This window comes from Columba livia, chromosome Z (genome assembly GCF_036013475.1).
Source record: "Columba livia isolate bColLiv1 breed racing homer chromosome Z, bColLiv1.pat.W.v2, whole genome shotgun sequence".
NCBI classification, from domain to species: Eukaryota; Metazoa; Chordata; class Aves; order Columbiformes; family Columbidae; genus Columba; species Columba livia.
In genome coordinates, this window is record NC_088642.1 from 37,099,505 (window position 1) to 37,117,422 (window position 17,918).

General features: G+C 40.1%; 1 protein-coding gene across 1 annotated transcript in view; it reads right to left on the minus strand.

Moving 5' to 3' along the window:
- Positions 1 to 16,179: 16,179 nt before the first annotated feature.
- The window catches only part of WDR36 (WD repeat domain 36), a 33,607-nt gene continuing 31,868 nt past the window's right edge, over positions 16,180 to 17,918 (minus strand). Inside the window, exon 23 of the mRNA XM_065045422.1 lies at positions 16,180 to 17,333. Within this exon, the coding sequence (XP_064901494.1) occupies positions 17,184 to 17,333 (150 nt within the window). The 3' untranslated portion in view covers positions 16,180 to 17,183. The remainder of the gene's footprint in view (positions 17,334 to 17,918) is intronic.

Below are 17,918 nucleotides of genomic sequence, written 5' to 3' on the forward strand. Positions count from 1 at the left end.
AATCAAGCATAATAAATGTCACATAGAATTTGTCAATAGCCCAGCATTCACTTTGCAGCACTTGAACATTAATGTTGAATATGCTTTTTAAAGTTTGTACAGAGTCCCTGTCAGAGACTGATAAGGATAATGGCTCAAACATTGTGGCAAAACCAGTTCATCCAGCCACAGGAGATGATATATTCAGCATAAGGTGAACTGCGATTTACATATCAACGACGACAAGCTAAAGAGCCACAGACTAAGAGCCGGCTGGCTGATACAGGAGGTGAGGCACATAGCTCCACCTTCTGATATGCCCAGCATGGCACAAAGGGAAAAGCTGATACCCTTCAACATCTCCCGAGACTTGTCAATCTTTCGCAATCACACACACACACCCCCCACCTCCCCTGCCCGACTTTGCTCTCTTTCGCAATAACGCCCCACAAAAAAATAAAAATTACACAAGTGGGCAACCCAGAGGACTGTAGATCCCCACTTTGTGCAAGCACTGGCAGTGCCCACCCAGCATCCTGAGGACCACTCTGCTCACCACATGAACTGAACAAGACACCAGAGAACACCACACATCGCTGGACCCGAGACTGCAAACTCCATCACACATAAAGCGGACCCATAAGGATGGCGAAATCTTTCTCTCTCTTCTTTCTTTCTTTCCCATACTTCCACTTCTTTTGGCTTTCCTTTTTATAAATGACGTACTGACACAAGATTTACAGCCCTGCATATGCCGCAAACATTTTATGTTTACCAGTTGAACCTACAATAATGTAAATCCTTCTTCCACCAAATCATATACCATTTGGGCCAAGCTGCAAAATAAAAGCCTTTTGTTTACAGACCTTAAGTACTGTGTGTACTGTTTTCCAACCAAGGAGACCCACAAACCTGAGTTGCTTCTCCCGCGACGTGACAATCTCAGAGAAGTTACTGACTTCTCAAATGCTGTACTTGATCTCACTCAATAATGAAAACATTTAAACCTTTAGGCGAAAGATAAAATACAATAAACTATTATATTCTCAATGATTTTTCTACCTGTTTAAGTGTTAAACACCGGGTCATACTTTGCAATAGGGGTGCTGTGAGACAACAATCCACGGCCAAATATGACTTGCCAGCTGCCAGCTCCTCTACAGTGAAGGAGAGTGCTTTGATCATGACATCCCCTATGAGGCTGTCCACCTTTGCTGCTAATGGCTCCATGCACTGCAAAGCACCTGTAAAAGTGCAGTCTCCATCTTTTAGAGTCTGTGTACAACTTGAGGAATTGTCCTCTTGGGCCAAAGCATTGTTTGCTACAAAACTTCCAATGAAAAACAATGTTATCATGAAATGCTATTTCCTGCAATGGAATGAAATAATGGACAGTTTGGAGTTTGACAAGCTAGGGCATATTACTGACAAAATGCTGATACATTCTGAATAAGCATTTTTTAAATGACAGAAGCAGTACATGTTAGTTCATGAAGTGTCTGAAAACAAAAATTTATGTTTCTTACCTGCAGTTTGTCTCTCATTTGCTGCTTTCTGAATGTTTTCTTAAGATATATTTTAAAACCAGGATAGCGATTCCAAAAGGTTTGCCTGTGTTTTCCTTCCAGATTAATACACTGTCAGCTAGCTAAGAGGACGATGCAGCCAGTGACTTATTCTCTGATGTTTATAGTTATCCCAAGTTGCCTACAACACAGTAAATAATCAGCCTTCCTGTTTGTTTGTTTGTTTGTTTTTTAATCAAAGCATTCAAAACATGAAGTCATACAAAAAATTATTTTTCATTTTCTGAATAAGAGTGCCTACATTGCTCAGCATTTTTACCTACCTATATGTACACTGTTTAGGTAGATATTTTTCATTGCCATTACAAGGTCATCTTTGCAACTGTTTCTCTTTTAATTTTACCCTAACTAAAGGCCTAGAAAATCAAGAGGGGGATAGGGTTGAGCGGAGATGGGAACACAGGATGGATAAGTATTAGTTGTTTGCTGCAGTGAAAGAATTAAGGGGAATAAAATAGAGTTAGTAAGGAGCCAGACTCAAACCGAGCAAGAGGAGGTGGCTGTGAGCAGGTAAGCTGGTGGAACCCCTTGCCATGGCACACATGCCAAAAATGTAAATGGGTTCAATAGAGGCCAGGCAGACTCATAAAAGACAAATTCACTGATCGATATCCCAGAACACTTAGAAACCACCTTTGCCTCAGATAGCCAGTTAATTTCGAATTGGTAAAGACTGAGAAGGTATTTCAAGGAAGTATCAGGTATGCTTACTGTGTTTCACTTTTCCTTGGCATCTGCTTTTGGCCACTTTCAACAGATCTAGCAGAGCCATTGTTATTGTTACATAAAAGTTCCACATCAGCATAAAGCAAAATTTAGACAGCAGGTTGGATAAAAATATGGTCTCACTGAAGTGATATCTCCTGTAGGTTATTTTCCTGAGTAACTTTTCTGTTCATCACAATACAGAAAAACTTTGGTCAAGAAAATCTCCTGCTGTGTGGGCCCTTCTAGAACTGTCGCGTTTGACTTACAGTAAGGTGTTTGGAGAACAAATTAGTTAGTTACTAGTTGTTTATGTATATATGCTGAAGCCTACGAAGTTCGGAACTCCATTTGGTGCCTCACTATGGGTTAAGAGTTGAAAAGAAGACTGACATAGGGTTTCTGATGCCATGTACGGTTGAAATTTTATGCGACTAGAACCAGAAACTTAGGGGGAAAATGTTAGTCCATTTTAATAATGCACCACACTACTAGATCCACAGATAATGAATATCCTGAAAACCAAGCACACTGACAATTCAAGTAAATGACAAAAGCGTATCTTCTTATCTTTTTGTTGCTCCCCATGTACATTTGCAACCCTCAATTATATGAACTTTATATGAACATTATATGATTTGTGGGATCTAAAGCAAATAATCAGGGCCTCGCAGCACAGGAAGGGAAATAAATGCACTTCAACTTCAGCTCTTTGTCCCTGTTGTTTAAATGGAAACTTCCTTTCATCATATGTAAAGAGTGATATGGCTGAGAGACAGCGACCCATTCTTTTCATTCACTTTGGCTATCCAGATAGTAGTAGGCGAGAAGAAGAAAAAAAAAGAACAGGTTTTAACATCATTATGACTAAATTTGTCAGCACTCACATGACAACACAATGACTCACATGACTGAAGTGATTTGAATTCACAGAGTGATTTCTCATTCGTTGCATTTCTGGGTAGAATCAAACCCAGAGGTTTCTATCTATGCTTCTATGAATATGAACACTGCTATATGAACTGGTCTTACTAGGAGCCAGACTTGACCATTTCACAGTATCACAGTATCACAGTATGTTTGGGATTGGAAGGGACCTCAAAAGATCATCCAGTCCAATCCCCCTGCTGGAGCAGGAACGCTAGGTGAGGTCACACAGGAACATGTCCAGGCGGGTTTTGAATGTCTCCAGAGAAGGAGACTCCACAACCTCCCTGGGCAGCCTGTTCCAGTGCTCTGTCACCCTCATGGAGAAGAAGTTTTTTCTCAAATTTAAGCGGAACCTCTTGTGTTCCAGCTTGATCCCATTACCCCTTGTCCTATCATTGTTTGCCAATGTTATAAAATGAGTGGGTGTTGCTTAGGCTGAGAATTAGCTGGTTGCTAATGAAATAACAATGGGAGAAGAAGCACTTGCCTTTCAAGTTAGTCTCTAACATGAATAGAAGCAGATTGTAACAAAGAATAATTATTACAGTTTGGAACCTAGAGTGGAAATTAAAGAGATTAATGTAACAAATTAGATTTTTCTGTTACCTTAGTACAAGCTGAGGAACGATCCAGTCATTTTAGGAATACACTCTCCCTTTAATTAAAAGGAGAAAAGCATAACTAAGCAGTGTAAAGAGGGAGTCTTATTTAGAAATATGGAACACAGATGATAAAATGCTGAATTGACCATATGTCTCCACAATGTTTTATATGCTTAAACATTCTGCAGATGATACATGGAAGCGGTGGAGTGAACAATTTCACTGAAACTGAGAGAGGATAGGCAGAAATAATTTGAAAGGTCATCAATTAATGCTTCTAATCCTTTATTTTTCTGGTTTGGATGATAATTGTAGCTGAGAAGAAGATCCTGAAAGTGCTTTTTGGGGAAAAAAAATAAAGAAGAAGAAGGAAAAAAAAAGTATATGTTATTAGATTTAAAATCTGTTTTCATTTGTTGATATCTGCACATTTTTCCAATACCTAGTTAGGTTAATATTTGTGAGAGGCCTGTGGCCATGCAGACCCATTTTAATAGAACAACAGAGTCTGGAACACCATTCAAAACTGTCAGTTGTCTTTTTCTATTTCAAGGCAATGGATTATTTCTTTTAATACTCTCCAAAGCACACAAAACAGTTGCTTAGCTTTTCTTAATTTATTTTTCAATACTGATTAATTAAGATTCAAGGACTTTATTTAGCAATCTTGTCTTCATAAGTTTTGCAGAAGTCTCTCTTACTTAAAGCTTTTGCCCCAATCCCTTTTCCAAATAATGCACTGTTATAGAAAGATGGTAGAAAATTAATTTATGGCTCATTATAAAAATTATATTTTTTTCCTGTTATTACAGCAGACTGTCTTGTAGCACAGAAGCCTGTTTCTTGTCAGTGGCTGGAGATTCACCGTAGATGTCTAATCAACAGGAATCTGTCATTTTAATTGACAGTTCACTTAGGGCTGTCAGTTATTAAAAGCAGGGAGCTAACACAGCTTAATAGCATCTCTTTTAGCACTGTAACCAGTATTTAAGGAGGGGCTGTTGTAACCACCCTTTTGCTGATGGAACACACTGAGAAGGTAAGAATATTCTACCACCACAGTCCAAGGTTGGCTTCCTCTCCACCATCTTAACATCAATACCCCGCTCCAGGAACCAGTCCACAGGTCTTGCTAGATTAATTCAAGTGAGGTTAGACTTGTTTTATTTGAACCATTTTAACCTGACACCGCGGTCATTGTGTTGTATGTTTCTGTCTAGGCTGACCAGGCACATCAAGGAGCTCATGGTCCATGTCTAAGTTGCATACCAACCTACAGGGCCAATTTCTGCTAATCCCAGAGCTCCATTTCTGTCTCTTAGTCCAGAGATTTAAGTGAAATTGGGGTGATAAAAGTAGATTACTTGAAGATTACTGGTAAAATCTGTAATGAACTGGGGCCCAGGCTTTCTTCCTCCAACATATAAAGATGATAAATAAGCTGGAGCATCTGAAATGTGCTATGTTTCTGCTTGAAAAAAATTATGAGATTCTTTCAAAGCCTTTCCTTTCAGCATGAAATGAAATGGTATGTGCTGGAAGAACCACACCTCAGTGCAGTCATGTTGAAATAGTCTGTTTTGTGTGTGTGTGCTATAATCAAATTTATTCTTTAAATGACAGGCACTAGGCTCAGCTAAGAAACATTCTTATACACATGGGGCAGAGAATCTAACATGGTCAAACTTCCATTAGCACATACTGTTTTCAGTATCTTTATCCCTTAGGATTAAAGTTTACTTCATTATTTTACCACTAATATTTTATTGATTTTTCTTTCATTTTGACAATTTCAGTATTTTCTTTCTTTATGGAGTAAGTGAATAAAATACTTTAAAAGTACATTAACAAATTTTCCAAGCTCACAGAAACAGATACTTTCATGAAAAAATAAATCTTACCCTAACCTTCTATTTTGCAAAGACAAATCTGTTCAGGTCTTGACAACCCTTAGAAATATTCTGTATATCTCACTAATGGGTTTCAGCTGGGAAAAAAAGCAGTACATTTTCCACATAATTTTATCAAGTAAATGCTTCAACAATATATTTGGTTTTGCCCACTACATCATTTCTGTTACCCTTTAGGAACTTGACACTGACAATCACAACACAGAGACACAAATCTCAATTTATATAGAAAATGAGCTACAGTTCTCCAAGAGGCTGAATTCCAGCTTTCGCTCCTCTGCTCCTCTGCTCCTCTGAGGAAATAATTCCTTTCTAAGCAGAATGGCCCATAGGAACTATGTAAGGTACAAAGGTAGGACCTTGCAGTCACTTTTCTGAGAGGGAAAACAGTGCTCCCACTGGTAGGCAGGGAAGACAAGAACATGCCTGTCTCTACCCACTATGGGCTTTCAGCAATCAGATCCTTGCTTCCCTACAGGATCACTGCTATTTACTTCACTGTCTCGCATTCCTCCTGTGTAAAAAGAGGCTCTGTGTTCCTCTTTTCCAAGAGTTTGTTGTTGTTGTTGTTGTTGTAACTGCTGTTCTGGTATTCAGGTATCTGCTCTGACATTTTTATTAATTATTGTGGGAGAAGCTGCAAAAGGGACACTATCCCTAGAGTTGACATCCTCTCCTAGGCCAAGTACCACTATACTGGGTTCCATTCTCTTCCTGAGGGTGGACAACCTTTTGTACTTCAGACTGTCCAAGTTCTTTACACCACTTTAGGCGTTTTCCCTGCTAAAGACTGAGATTCAATCACAGTAAGTCCCCAGCTCCCAAAAAGATACATCCCAGTCTGTTTCTTTTATGATTTTGAGATTCCTGCTGTTTTCAAGTTTAAGCAGTGGAGTCTTGCTCCAGAATTACATTTCTAATACTACTTTTTCCCTAAGACAACTGCACTTTCTATTTCTTTCTTAGGTGGCTGCATGCTGCCTCTTAACAGCATTTCTTGGACCTCTTGCTGTTCACAGACTAAGTACCTTGTACCCTAGGAAGAGGGTCTTTTCTCAAGCACAAATTCTGTTACCAAATGGTTATAAAATAGTGAGTCTGTAGAAGCTATTATACAAAGAAGAATGACTTAAAGCTTCAGCACGGGACATAAAATGGTAGTACTACGTGAAAATGAAACTTCCAGGGATAAAAAGCAAGAACTTGTAAACCAGTCAAATGTGTTGTGGCACCCACAAATTTTAGAATAATTTTTCTTATCAGACATTCACTTGAAATACTCATTTGGCTCTAATTCTTCTATACTTCATTGCAAATCTCTCAAATGTCAGTATCATTATCCAACATTGCTGCATCTAATTTATTGAACTTCTTTGATATGGGGTATTTCACAAAACCATAATGCATTAGGCATAATTAGAATGTGACTAAATTGATTTCTGTAATGCCAATTATACTGGATTACTGCAAAAGTAATTTACACCTCCATACTGCAGATCCAATGCCACACGTGTGCCAGCTCTAGAGTAGAGAAGGTACATGACACACAGAATGCAATGAACAAGCACCAAAATGTGCAAAATCTTAACTGATAGCATGCCTGTTGACTATAACATCAGCAATTTGCAGTGTTTAATAACAGACTATCAAGTAATTACATACTGTTGTATTTACACTGAGTTTTATCATTAAATTAATGGCTCTTCCTTTGTCCACCTAACCAGTCATTTCACTCTAGAATGCAACCAGCTTGGTCAAGCATGATTTGTCCTCATGACACACTGCTGGTTTTTCATCATTTTGCCCTTTGTGTACTGGAGATGGATTCCAAAGGCACATGTAGTACATACTCCATGACTGGTTTGCAGATTGAGACATGTTGGGTCAACAAATAGTTCCCTGGATCCTCCACCTTTTTCAAAAATGGGCACAACAGCCTCAATCCAGTTGCTGGAGAACTCCTCAATTACAGTGCTTTTCTGATAGGCAATGCTATTGTACTGGACAGCATTTGTGTGTAAGTCCTAAGCAGTCCCATGGTTATAAGGAGACTTCAGGGCACTGTCTTCCTGACCCATTGTTCCCCCATTGTTGGCAGCTCCTCTCCTTCAGAATGTATGCTGGTACACACAGAAAATGCAAGCAGACCTTGTCCATGAAGAATGAAGCATAAAAAGGCATCAAGTATTTCTGCACTTCCCATATACACCAGTAGGATATCATCCTCAGCAATCAACATGAAGGTATCTGCAGGGATTTCTCTAGAGATTATGCCGTTTATTTTAGCACCATGAGTGAACCATCTCAGTTAAGCACCACTGATGTAATTTCAGCATTGCTGAATTATCTTACATTTATTTTGATTTTGTTGAAATAGAATTCTTCAAAGAGGATTGGGCAGTCATTCCTCACTCTTCCATCAACATAGAGCAATGGGCAAATATGAAGGTTAGTGTCAAATGCGAACAGCACTCAGTGATCAAACCTTAAGTTCAACAGAAAATGTAAACTGACACACTGTGAGAACACTGTGTGACACACTGTGAGGGCCTTAAACTTAGCTTCACATGACAGGAAGGGACACGTTGCATTACAACAGTCTGATGAATTTTCAGTTCCAGACATGCCAAAGAGATGCTAATATTTCCAAACCCGTAGATAACAACACTCGTTAGAGAGGAATGTCATAACCACTTTTTTAGTGAGCTAAATTTACAAAAACCTTTTGAGACATGTGAATCTGAATAAGCATCAAGGAGAGTTTCCAGTGATAACAGATGGGATGAGTTGCTAAATTCATGTCTTATTCCAAGACCAGCATTGGGCAACTCAAGAGACAGTAAATGCTAGGTCTTCAACTATGTAGCTGTAAGGCAACTGGCAACTTGGCTACAGGCTGACATAGGATGAAGGAATCTTCTGAACCTAATTTAAGTAGGTAAGTTTCTTTTTATTTCCATAACCTTTACAAACATAGCAACAGAGGATTCTACAAACACATTTTATTCTACCTTATTCTGATTTATTCCATGGGTGATTTCAGGTAACTGCCAATCACCAAGGCTGTCTGATCCCTTAACACTCAGAGCCAGCACGAGTCCTTTTAACAAACTAGAGAGCCAGGACAATACCTCTGCTTAGCCACATTGTCTGTCTTGTGTAGCAGTACACAAGCAGTACACACATCAGCACAGAAAAGGCATCTTCCAGAGACCGCCACTAACCAGTAAGCTCCATTATGTGCAACAGAAAATACAAGAGGTCACGCAATCCTTCTGGGGAACATAAAACAACCAGGGTAGAAGGATCTTAGTTGTTTTGTCCTTCATCTTTCTTTCCTCAACTTTTGACTGTTTCACAAAAAGAAAAGCCCAGCCTCTAAGGACATTAAATTATAGTATTTTTTTCTCCTCTAATACATAATGTGAACCCATCAAAAAAGTAAAGCAGAGTACTTGAACTGACATAAAGTGAGGCACTGATGGGATTCATCATCTCTAAAAAAGTAAATTATTTTTTTAAAAATAAACTTTTTCATTAAACAAGGAATTCTGAAGAAGCACAAGGTTTAAAGCTGATGAGGTCCTGAAGAGACTGATATGCTAAAATACCATGCTCAGGAAACATCTGCTGATCACAGAATCATTTTGGTTGGAAGAGACACTCAAGGTCATAGAGTCCAACCATAACCTAACTCTACCACTGAACCATGTTCCTAATAACCACATCTTTTAAACAACTCCAGGGATGACGGACTCAATGACTTCCGTGGGCTGCTTGTCCCAATGCCTGACAACCCTTTCCATGAATATAATTTTCCTAATATCCAATCTTTAAGCTCTCCTGGCACAACTTGAGGCCATTTCCTCTTGTCCTATTACTTGCTACTTGGCAAAAGAGACCAACACCCTCCATGCTACAACCTCCTTTCAAGTAGTTGTAGACAGTGATAAGGTCTCCCCTCAGCCTCCTTTTCTCCAGGCCAAACAGCCCCAGTTCCCTCAGCCGCTTCTCATCAGACTTATGCTCCAGACCCCTCACCAGATTCATTGCCCTTATCTGAACTCTCTCCAGCACCTCAATGTCTTTCTTATAGTGAGGGGCCCAAAACAGAACTATTCAAGGTGGGGCCTCACCAGCACTGAGTACAGGAGGACAATCACTTCCTTAGTCCTGCTGGCCACATTATTCTTAATGCACGCTAGGATGCCTGTAGCGCTGGCTGAGGTTGTTGTGACCCAAGTGCAGAAACCAGCAATTGGCCTTGTTGAACCTCATACATTTGGCCTCAGGCCGATGATCCAGCTTGTCCAGATCCCTCTGTATGGCCTTCCCACCCTCCAGCAGATCAACACTCACACCCAACTTGGTGTCATCTGCAGACTTACTGAGGGTGCACTCAATCCCCTCATCCAGATCGATAAAGAGATTAAACAGAACTGGCCCCAATACTGAGCCCTGGGGAATACCACTCATGACCAGCCACCAACTGGATTTGGCTCTGTTCCCCATATCTCTTTGGGCCTGGCCATCCAGCCAGTTCTTCATCCATCGCAGAGTACACCCATCCAGGCCATGAGCTGCCAGCTTCTCCAGGAGAATACTGTGGGAAACGGTGTCAATGGCTTTACTAAAGTCTAAGTACACAACATTCGCACCCTTTCCCTCATCCACCAAGTGGGTCACCTGGTCAGCAGATCACGTTGCTTTCATAAACTCATGCTGACTGGGCCAGATCACCTTGTTTTCTTGCCTGTGCTGTGTGATGTCACTCAGCATGATCTGCTTCATGACCTTGTCTGTCACTGAGGTCAGACTGACAGGTCTGTAGTTCCCTGGATCCTCCTTCCAGCCCTTCTTGTAGATGGGTGTCACATTTGCCAACTTCCCGTCAATTGGGACCTCCCCAGTTAGCCAGGACTGCTGATAAATGATGGAAACTGGCTTGGTGAGTACCTCCACCAGCTCTTTCAGCGCCCTTGGACACTGATGAGTCCCATCTGGACTCATGGACTTATGTGTGTCTAGGTGGTGTAGCAGGTCACCAACCTTTTGCCCTTGGACTATTTGGGCTTCCTTCTGCTCCCCAACCCTGTCTTCCAGTTCAAGGGGGTGTGTACATGGAGCACAACTGGTTTTACTGTTAAAGACTGAGGCAAGACTCAGTCTTTTCCCTCATCCTCTGTCTCTATGTTTCCCCCCACATCCTCTAGCAGGTGGAGATGCTCCTTAGCCCTCCTTTTGTTGCTAATTTATTTATAAAAGCATATTTTTTTTTTCCTTTTAAAGCAGTAGCCAGGCTCAGCTCTAGTGGTGCTTTGGCCCTTTAGTTTTCTCCCTGCATAACTTCATAGCATTCTTCCATTTGTCTTCTGTAGCCTACCCTTTCTTCCGATGGTTATAAAATCTCCTTTTATTCTCAAGTTCCAACTGAAGCTCTCTATTGTTGATCTTTAAACAATGCCCTTCATCAGAGTTCAAATATGCCAACAGATACTTAGCTTTTCTACTTCACAGGATGAAAATTAGTATCTTCCAGTTTCCTTACTCTGAGACAATGACACTTGCATTAGTACAATTTGCATAGACTTGAGACCTTTTGTAACTTTCCTTTTGAAGAAGCAAGTTAAATTTGAAACATACGAAATGTTCAAGTGCTTCAAGCCAGTGGTGTATGGTGGCTGCTGAGCAATGTGTAAACATCTGCATCTGTTTACTCTCACTTCACATTTGCGTGTTTTTCCTCATAATTCCTCTGTTTTACTTGAAGGGAAAGGGAAGTAAAGATTTCAGTGAAGGTTTATTGTGGCTCAGAGATTAGCAGCCTTAGCTTAGCTTAGAGATTAGCAGCAGAGCTTGAATCCAGTCAGTAACAAATTCAGGGAACAAGGTCCAACTAAATGGTTTGGTGTCAAAACAACTGTGAGTACCAAATCAGTTTGGAATGTACAACACAGTCAAAAGAAAATAATGGAAGTATTGAGACCTAACTTGACAACACTGCTGTGTACAGGAGTTGTGAAGAGGAGCAGCTATGCTCAGAAGTTGAAAGAGCAGAGAAAATAATGGTGATAATGAAAGACGGGCAGGTACAGGTGAGTAACTGACTTGAGAAGAAGCTAGGATGAGTGCTGTGACACGCAGTAAGATTGAGAATTTTAACAGCAAGCTGTTAGCCAGAGCTAGTCTAGAATAGGCTTGGCATTGTGTAAGAAAAGTGAAATCTTCAGTAGTTGTCCTGCTTGGAAGAAAACCTAGGGTTAACAACTACTATATCCCTTAATCCAGATAAGTATTTTTCTCATGAACACCATATTTTTCAGATTACACTATTGAATGGCGTATGCCATTTCAATGCCAATGGGCTAAAGGGAGTCCTTGCAGTAACACAAAGCCCAGTCTATCAAATTCAATCATAATGTGTCTTACCATTTGTAATCAACAACTTTCGACTAATATGACAAGATACTGTCCTTGATGGCTTGGGTGAAGGACTAATACAGGAAGTGGCAGGTGAAATATCCACTGGCACCCACTAGCAAGTGGAAATAATTTTTTATTTCTGAAGCGGATATTAATGGCAAAAAGTTGCTCACCATTTTGATGTGCAGGGGAAAAAGGGCAAAATAAACCACTAAAAACAGGAAGCAATCAGAGCTATTGGTGTAAGACTGGAATCAGCTTTAAGAATAGTCAAACATTCCTGAAATGGAAGTGTTGACTAGAAATGCCAAAGAAAAGACAAAAGAATAAAGGACATGGGATATCACTAACATCTAAAGGCTATTTTCTGAAGCACACGATTGAAGTGTTCCAGGTTGACTTAACACACATCTGTGTATGATATAAAAAACGGCATTAACACATTTAATGGGATCATCCAGACTGCAAATATTATGTCAACAGTGTTATATTAATTGTTCATATAAATTAGCTTGCTGGTTCTGCTTTCAGAAGAATGGCCTGTTTTGGAAAAATTACATCTCCTTTCTCCTGATTACTTAAAGTAGTCCAGAAAAAAAGGCAGAAAACAAAACAAAACTAAACCACAAAAACCTCACAAAAACAACAACAACCAAACAAAAAAACTCCCTCCTGTACAAATCTTACAAGGTCTGTAGACAAATTTGGTACATACATATTTAAACATCTATGCCCAAAAAAGGTTCTTGCATGTCAGAGAAAAAACACTCTATAAAATGAAGTATCTCCTTCACAAGTAGAAACCATATGACAGCCTTTCTGTGGCTGAGAGACAGTGAACCTTGAAGACTAGAGCACAATTATTATTTTTCACATTAAAGAAGTAGGAGGGGCATACAACATTAGAAGAAAGTAGGTCTGGAGTATACAAACAGAAATACATTATTTCCCTTGGTATTTAATTAAATTGTAGATCCCATTACTACAGGATGTTGTTAAGGATAAATGGGTTTTAAAAGAGATTAGATGAACTCACAGAGAACAAGCAGGTCTGTCACAGAATATTAAACACAACTGTTAGAATACAGCTGGTCATGAAATGTCTAAATAGCAGTTTGCTGAAAGGTGGTGTGATGTGCTTGAGAAAGGATCCTTTTGTACATGACCTGTTTGGTGGACCCTTTGCATCTATTCCTTGCACCAGCTGGAGACAAAACACTAGGCTTGACAGACCTTTGCTCTGATCCAAGAGGAAAGTATTTTATCCATTGTTCCTTTTTCTACTGAGGCAGGTCCACGACTATGGATTTACTCATCTTTTAATATTCTAACGTCTTGCTTCAAAAAAATGATTCTTTAAGATGTTCTAAATTAATTACACTAAAACCTATAAGCTCAGAGGTTTATTATTAATTACATTTATGTTTGAGTGATCTAGGACTGCTTCAGATCCACTCAAAGAATTCAGAGTAATGGGTTCTTGAAAACTATATCACCAGAAACTAATCATTCTATGGTACAAAAGATTTTCTTAAGTCTCAGTTGTAAACTTCATTAAAACTTCAAACACCACTTCCACCAAGCTCAAGACTGATGCAGCCCTATGAGGAAGAAATCAAGTAAAGGCAGTAGGAGGCCAGCATGAATGAGTAAGGAGCTCCTGCCAAAACTCAGGTGGAAGAAGGATGTTTATGTGATGTGGAAAAAGGGACAGACCACCTGGGAGGAATACAGGCAGCTCTTAGAGTTTGCAGGGATGAGGTGAGGAAGGCCAAGCTCCACTTGGAATTAAAACTGGTCGGGGATGTCAAGGACAAGAAGAAGGATTCTTCAAGTGCATCAGCAGCATGAGGAAGGTTAGGGAAATCATAGGTCCACTGCTGAATGAGGTGGGTGCCTGGTGTGCCTGTGTGCCCTGGTGACAGATAATACAGAGAAGGTAGAACTACCGAGTGCCTTCTTCGCTTCCATCTTTACTGCTGAGACCAGCCCTCAGGAATTGCAGACCGTAGAGACTGGAGAGAAAGTCTGCAGAAAGGAAGACTTTCCCTTGGTTCAGGAGGACCAGGTTGGAGATCATTTAGGCAACCTGGACATCCATAAATCCAGGGGCCCCAAGAGTGCTGAGAGAGCTGGCAGATACTATTGCTAAGCTGCTCTCCATCGTCTTTGAAAGGTTGTGGAGGAGAGGTGCCTGAGGACAGGAAGAAAGCCACCGTCACTCCAGTCTTCAAAAAGGGCAAGAAGGAGGACCCAGGATACTACAGGCCAGTCAGCCTCACCTCCATCCCTGGAAAGGTGATGGAACAACTCATTCTGGACATCATCTCCAAGCATGTGGAGGAAAAGAAGGTTATCAGGAGTAGTCAGCATGGGTTCACCAAAGGGAAATCATGTTTGAACAACCTGATATCCTTCCATGGTGGTATGACGGGCTGGGTAGATGAGGGGAGAGCAGTGGATGTTGTCTACTTTGACTTCAGCAGGGCTTTTGACACTGTCTCTCACAACATCCTCACAAGCAACCTCAGGAAGTGCGGGCTGGATGAACACATGGTGAGATGGATCACGAACTGGTTGGAAGGCAGAGCTCGGAGGGTTGTGATCAACAGTGCAGAGCCTGTTTAGAGGCCTGTAGTTAGTGAGGTTGCCCAGGGGTCAGTTCCAGGTAAAGTCCTATTCAGTCTGTACACTAATGACCTGGATGAAGAGACTGAGTGCACCCTCAGCAAGTTTGCTGGTGATACCAAACTAGGAGGAAGCACTGATACACCAGAAGGCTGTGCTGCCATTCAGCAAGACCTGGACAGGCTGCAGGAGTGGTCAGAGAAGAACCTGATGAAGTTCAACAGGGGCAAGTGTAGGGTCGTGCACCTGGGGAGGAATAACCCCAGGCAGCAGAACAGGTTGGAGGCTGGCCTGTTGGAAAGCAGCACTGCAGGGAAGGACTTGGGAGTTCTGGTGGACGACAGGTTGACCATGAGTCAGCAACATGGCCTTGTGGCCAAGAAGGCCAATGACATCCTGGATGCATTAGGAAAAGTGTGACCAGTAGGTTGAGGGAGGTTCTTCTCTCCCTCTACTCTATCCTGGTGAGGCCGTGCTCAGTTCTGGGCTTCTCAGTTTAAGAAGGACAAGGAATTAGTGGAGGGAGTCCAGTGGCAGGCTGTGAAGATGACGAGGGGTCTGGAGCAATGTTTCTAACGAGACAGCTGGGTCTGTTCAGCCTGGAGAAGAGAAGGCTGAGAGTGGATCTCATAAATGTTTACAAGTATCTCAAGGGTGGGTGTCAAGATAACGGGACCAGACTGTTTCCAGCGATGCCCAACAATAGGATGAAGGGCAATGGGCACAGAAGGTTCCATCTGAATATGAGGAGAAACTTCTTTACTTTGAGGATGCCAGAGCACTGGAACAGGCTGCCCAGAGAGGCTGTAAAGTCTTCTCTGGAGACATTCAAACCCCACCTGAACACATGCCTGTGCAATCTGCTCTAGGTGAACCTGCTTTAGCAGGCGGGTTGAACTAGATTATCTCCAGAGATCCTTTCCAACCCCAACCATTCTGTGATTCTGTAAAAAACCTCAGGTGTACATCATTCCCATGGACTCCGCATTTTCAGTCGTAAACTTCCATAATATTTCTCTTTTCCAGTCAGTATTTCTCTCTCCCAGACACGAGTCAAAATTACAGAAAAGGAACAGTCAGAATGTAAAAGCTGACTTCCCATCACCTCTGCACTCATTTGATAGTCTTGATGACTTTTCTTGCAAATTGGAGCAAAGGGATGCTGAACTTATGATATATGTGGAATTGTGGCTTGTTTCAGGCAGCGTTCTGTACTTTACATTGCATGTACATATTTGCAGATGATTTATTCCAGGATACATGGACTAAGAAGAGATCCATAAGGCAACAGCATAAAACAATCAACCAACCAAACCACCAACCAAACCACACACTCCAAAAAAAACCACCCAAGCCCACATACACAGAACAACAAAACCACACCATTGTTTCAGTCTTATGCCAAACACAATGAACCCATCTTTAAAGTTTTTTTAATCAAAATTGCATACATACATTTGTATTAGTTACTCTGTTTGTCTGTAGGTGAAGCATGTGAATACATCAAAGGCCTTGTTCAGGAGTTTCTTCTGTTGTGAGGCAGTATTTTAAACAGCAAAGTTTAAGATAATCCCATCAATGAGGTCCCAAGCTCTGCCCAAACTTTACTATTTGAGAACTAAATATGAATTCATAATAATATCTTATTCAATTAAAAATTCCCCCAAAATCAAAGGTTTTATATCAGCGATCTTTACCTCCTTAAGAAAAAATTTTTTTTTTTTTTTTAAGAAATTGAGCCTCCAAAATTAGAGCAAGAAACCTGGATATAAAAAAGCGGGTTGGTATTTTTAGTTTAGGTTTTGTTGTTTTCTTTTTTTAAAGTTCCATCATTTGTAGTGCAAATAAAAATCTTCACCTTCAGAAATAGTTGTGTGAGGCAAAACAACATAGCTTGCCGAAGTGAGAAAAAAACCTTTACAAAGTTTATAGGAAAAGTGCTCTGATTGCAGAGGAATAATTTTCATATTCATTTGCTTTAAATCAATGTCAATGAATTGTTATTAATTTGGAATTTTTGTTTTATTTTTGCATCAACAGAAATAATTTTTTGAAGCACAACATAGGTTTTGGTCTCCTGCACAGAAATTATATTCCCACTTTTTTTTTTTGCAAGTCCTTTCTTCATTCTGATTTACATTTTTGGTCATGAAACCATAAGGCTACATTACCTATAGCTCTTCAACTGTTTGTTAAGAGCACAAACTAATACAACATTAATATTTAAGCTGAGTGTATTAATTTTTGGTCTGACTGAAGTAAATACTCAGTTTTGCACATTCTAAAATACTTCACCATACACAGATGCATAAAATACAGCATCAGAAGCCTCAGCATAATTCTTGGAATCCAGAATTTTTTGTAATAAATTGTAACATTTTTCTGAAGATAATTTTTTACAGACAACATTCTTAAGTATTTTACAGCAAAGCACTTTTCATATACGTTAACACACAAAGACTCTGATTGAAGAGAGTCTGCAAATGAATCCAAGTTTCCTCAATTTGCGTTGACAATCTGGATACTTCTTCCAATAGGTTTGGTTCTGATGAGAGAATCTTAAGATGTAACTGAAAATGAAAACAAGCAATTAGTGAGAAAATAATTTAGAGAGCAATTTCCTCATTCAATTCCAATACTTTGCTTTCAGGAATGTCTCAAGTAAGGGAAGGACTCTCTTCCTCCAATTAATTCCACCCCCTTTTCAATGCTGCTTACCTTTTGCTAGTCTTTTACAAGCCATTTTAATCTCACATATGTATTAGATGGGATAAGGCAAAAAACTGTCTTAAATATGTTATTGTTTTACTAGATCTTCTACTGCTTCTGCTGAATCTATCCTAATCACACATGTCTCTAGAATGTAACTTTCTCCTTTTTCCAACCTGCATCAGAAATTCCTCTATATGCTTGAAAGTCTAAAGAGATGCCCTGAGGTTCATCGGGATTATTATTTTAATAATCCGTGTTGCATAAAGCAAGGAGAATTATGTCAGCACACTCTACACTGACACAGGGAGATGATGTCTTTCTGCGTAATAAAAAGTAACCTTGGTAAAGCATAAAGAAAAAAACCCTCTCAACCTTGTAGAGAGGCAGTAAGTACATTATTGCCACTTAATGGATGCAATAATTATTTTCCTGGCTGCAACTTA